The sequence below is a fragment of the Sinocyclocheilus rhinocerous genome, unplaced genomic scaffold (genome assembly GCF_001515625.1).
Source record: "Sinocyclocheilus rhinocerous isolate Xijiao unplaced genomic scaffold, SAMN03320098_v1.1 scaffold789, whole genome shotgun sequence".
Taxonomy (NCBI): domain Eukaryota; kingdom Metazoa; phylum Chordata; class Actinopteri; order Cypriniformes; family Cyprinidae; genus Sinocyclocheilus; species Sinocyclocheilus rhinocerous.
The window spans coordinates 1,604,276-1,607,298 of record NW_015667306.1 but is presented as its reverse complement, the minus strand read 5'-3'; the positions used below and the strand labels follow the sequence as shown (position 1 = coordinate 1,607,298).

At 37.3% G+C, this 3,023-nt stretch overlaps 1 protein-coding gene across 1 annotated transcript in view; it reads left to right on the top strand.

Annotated features, from left to right (window-relative positions):
* Positions 1 to 1,005: 1,005 nt before the first annotated feature.
* LOC107733673 (leucine-rich PPR motif-containing protein, mitochondrial-like) overlaps positions 1,006 to 3,023 on the top strand; it is a 52,615-nt gene continuing 50,597 nt past the window's right edge. The window contains exon 1 of the mRNA XM_016545403.1: positions 1,006 to 1,218. Coding sequence (XP_016400889.1) covers positions 1,040 to 1,218 — 179 coding nt within the window. The 5' untranslated portion in view covers positions 1,006 to 1,039. The remainder of the gene's footprint in view (positions 1,219 to 3,023) is intronic.

Below are 3,023 nucleotides of genomic sequence, written 5' to 3'. Positions count from 1 at the left end.
GAGAGAGAACAAAACAAAACACCGGTCACGAATTAGAAGTACAAACCGAAGATTTGTAAAGAAGAATGTCAGAGGATTTCGATATAAGCCAAGAGGAGACTGGTTTTCCTTTGCTAAAGTAAGGAAACTTTGCTTCCTTTGCTCCTGTTAACAAACGTTGGGTTTCACGAGACTCATCGGCGCATGCGCAACGCTGACTTCATACGTCATCAGCCCGGAGCTGCTTCCGTGTACAGCTGTTAGCGCAAGCTACATTAAAGTGATTATTACGTTTTGAATACGGATATTTTTCTTACAAAAACGCATCGACAGGATGCCTTTGTTCAGCCCCTGGAGCCTTGTGAGACACTTTTTTTTTTTATGGATGGGCGCTTTTTATTTTACTTCTTTTGTACTGAAGCAATGCAACACCCGCTGACTGGCATTAAACAGCTTGAAAGATCAAAGACAATTTTTAATATAACTCCGACTGGATTCGTCTGAAAGAAGAAAGTCATATACACCTAGGATGCATTGAGGGTGAGTAATTTATGGGCTAATTTTCATTTTTGGGTGAACTAACCCTTTAAGCCTTGTCTGTGAAACCAAGGGTAAATGTTTTTGATAGCTACTATCTTATTAGAAGTTAAACCGATATTGTTTTTAGTTCAGATTATTTTAAGCATATCTCGGTAGCATCCCAAGAACAGCTATTTATTTATTTAGGGACATATTCATAAGACATAGTAATAGTAATAGCAACTGAATATTCTCGAGGAAATGAGTGAATGCAGCACTTAAGTTTCATAACATTTTTCTATAATAAAGTGATTTTTTTTTTTAATATGGAATTATTGATTTATGACGGGATGTTTTGTACACGCAAGAATTTTTGCAAATATCTGATCTGAACAACTACATCTGAGTAAATGACGTGAAAGTAACGCACGTGAGGGTAGAGTACTGAATCCCCCCTATGAATACAATGGTCTCGCCCGTTGCTCTTTGGCCTGTCACGTGGTGCGGATGTCCTTCGCTCTTCTGTCTCTACAGGCTAAACATGGCTGCGCTCTTAAGATCAGCCCGGCTCCTCAAATGCTCACCGGCTTCATTGCTTCAGGTCACAGGAAACACCAGACATGCACCGGTAGCTGGTCGTCTTTACAGCGGAGCGGTCGGGACTCCACATGTAGGGCTTTGTGTCCGCCAGACAGTCCCGAGACGGTTAAATGTAAACAGGTATAACGCAGCATGACTGTGCCATGCGTGTGTAGATCATGCAGTTGTCATTGAGAGGTGATCGCTCCTATAACAGTACTTAGCGGTTATAACACGTTGATCACGTGCTGTATGCAGGTTATTTAACCACATTTTAACGAACAGATCTAAATATATATATGTATTTATATATATTGTTGTATTAGTATATACATGTATATATTGTTGGCTTTGTTGTATTAGCTGTGCGACCCATGAACATCACTGCAGAATATATGAACGTAACCATTACACTTCTCTTTCAGCTTCTTTGTAATGCTTATAAAAGTCATTATTTTTCAATCAGCCGTTTTTGGAAACAATGTAGTAGTATTAAAGCCTTAATCTAAATACATAACCATTAATCCAACTAAAAAGCCTATGATGATAATAAATATGTCTATATAATACAGTAACGTAGAGTTTTGATGTGTATAGTTGTTTTAGGCTATACTAGTCTTTCAGTAAACTGTGTGCTAACATGTGCCAAAAGTCAAAGGTCAACATGCCAAGGTCGTTTTGAGCAGTCTCAGAATACTGCACATCGTATTGGCCAACATTTTAGTCATTTTAGTTTCTTGAATGTTTGTTATTCAGTTTTTTCCATATGTTCTTCATATTCTATGTGGTGATTAGTTCACAGCAGTGACAGAAATGTTATTTTTCAATAAGTGCTGATACTTTTCCCCCTAAATTAATTTCCTGGGGCATTCTTACAATTTTAGGGCTTTTTAAAACTTAAATATGTGTCATAATTTCAAATTCTTGTATTTAATCAATACATTTTACTATAATAGAACACTATAGGACTGTCTGTTACCAGTCAAATGAAACATTATCAACAAAATCCATCTTTGCACTGCAGAGGTAGCGCAGAAGCTGCATTTGCAGTGCCATTTAGGTAAATCCAAAGAGACTATTTAATGCAGCTCAGAGGTAACAAATGTATTCACACTGTAATTACTATTGCATAAATAATTCTATGAGACAGTTTAAAAATTACATTTTGAATATTGAAAAATGAAACTTTTGAATATAAAACTAAAACCAAGACTTGGCAGCAAGTCCCTGTCTTAATGAGTCATTAAATCGTTCATTCAAATTATTCGTATAAAATGATTGATTGATTCAGTAACAAAGCAAGTGAGTGTCTTTATGAAGTGACTGTCTGTATGATGCTCAATGGTTCTGCTGTGGCTTTGTTTGGAATTTTTTATTTTAATTTTTTGGCATTTTAACTGCATTCTTATAGGCTACATGCCACTGAGAATGTATGGACTGTGTGCTTTTTTTTTTTGGCTTTTGCAAAGTGAGTGACAATCGATAATGTCATCATCTTGCACATTATTAAAACAATTGTGATATTATCTTAGTGACACTTATCCAATAACCCCTACTTGTACATGAAACATGGACACGATTTTATCAGTTTGTGTCAAGGAGGCCCATTAATTGCATGATTGGTTTTGTAGTGAGCACCATTATTTCTTGTAGTGCCATTGATGTGGACTGATTTGTATTAGGGCTGCACGATAAATCGCATGCGATATTTAACGCGCATCTTGTCAGTAAAGTCGGTTCTTTAATCAGCGGTAAATCTCCATCACCTGCGGGCTTTCACATGGAGCAGCATTAACTACACAGAGCCGTTGTTCACTGACAAGCTGCGCAAAACCACGATCATATTTTGGGCATGTTTTGCGCAGCTTGTCAGTGAACAACGGCTCTGTGTAGTTAATGCTGCTCCATGTGAAAGCCCGCAGGTGATGGAGATTTACCGCTGATTA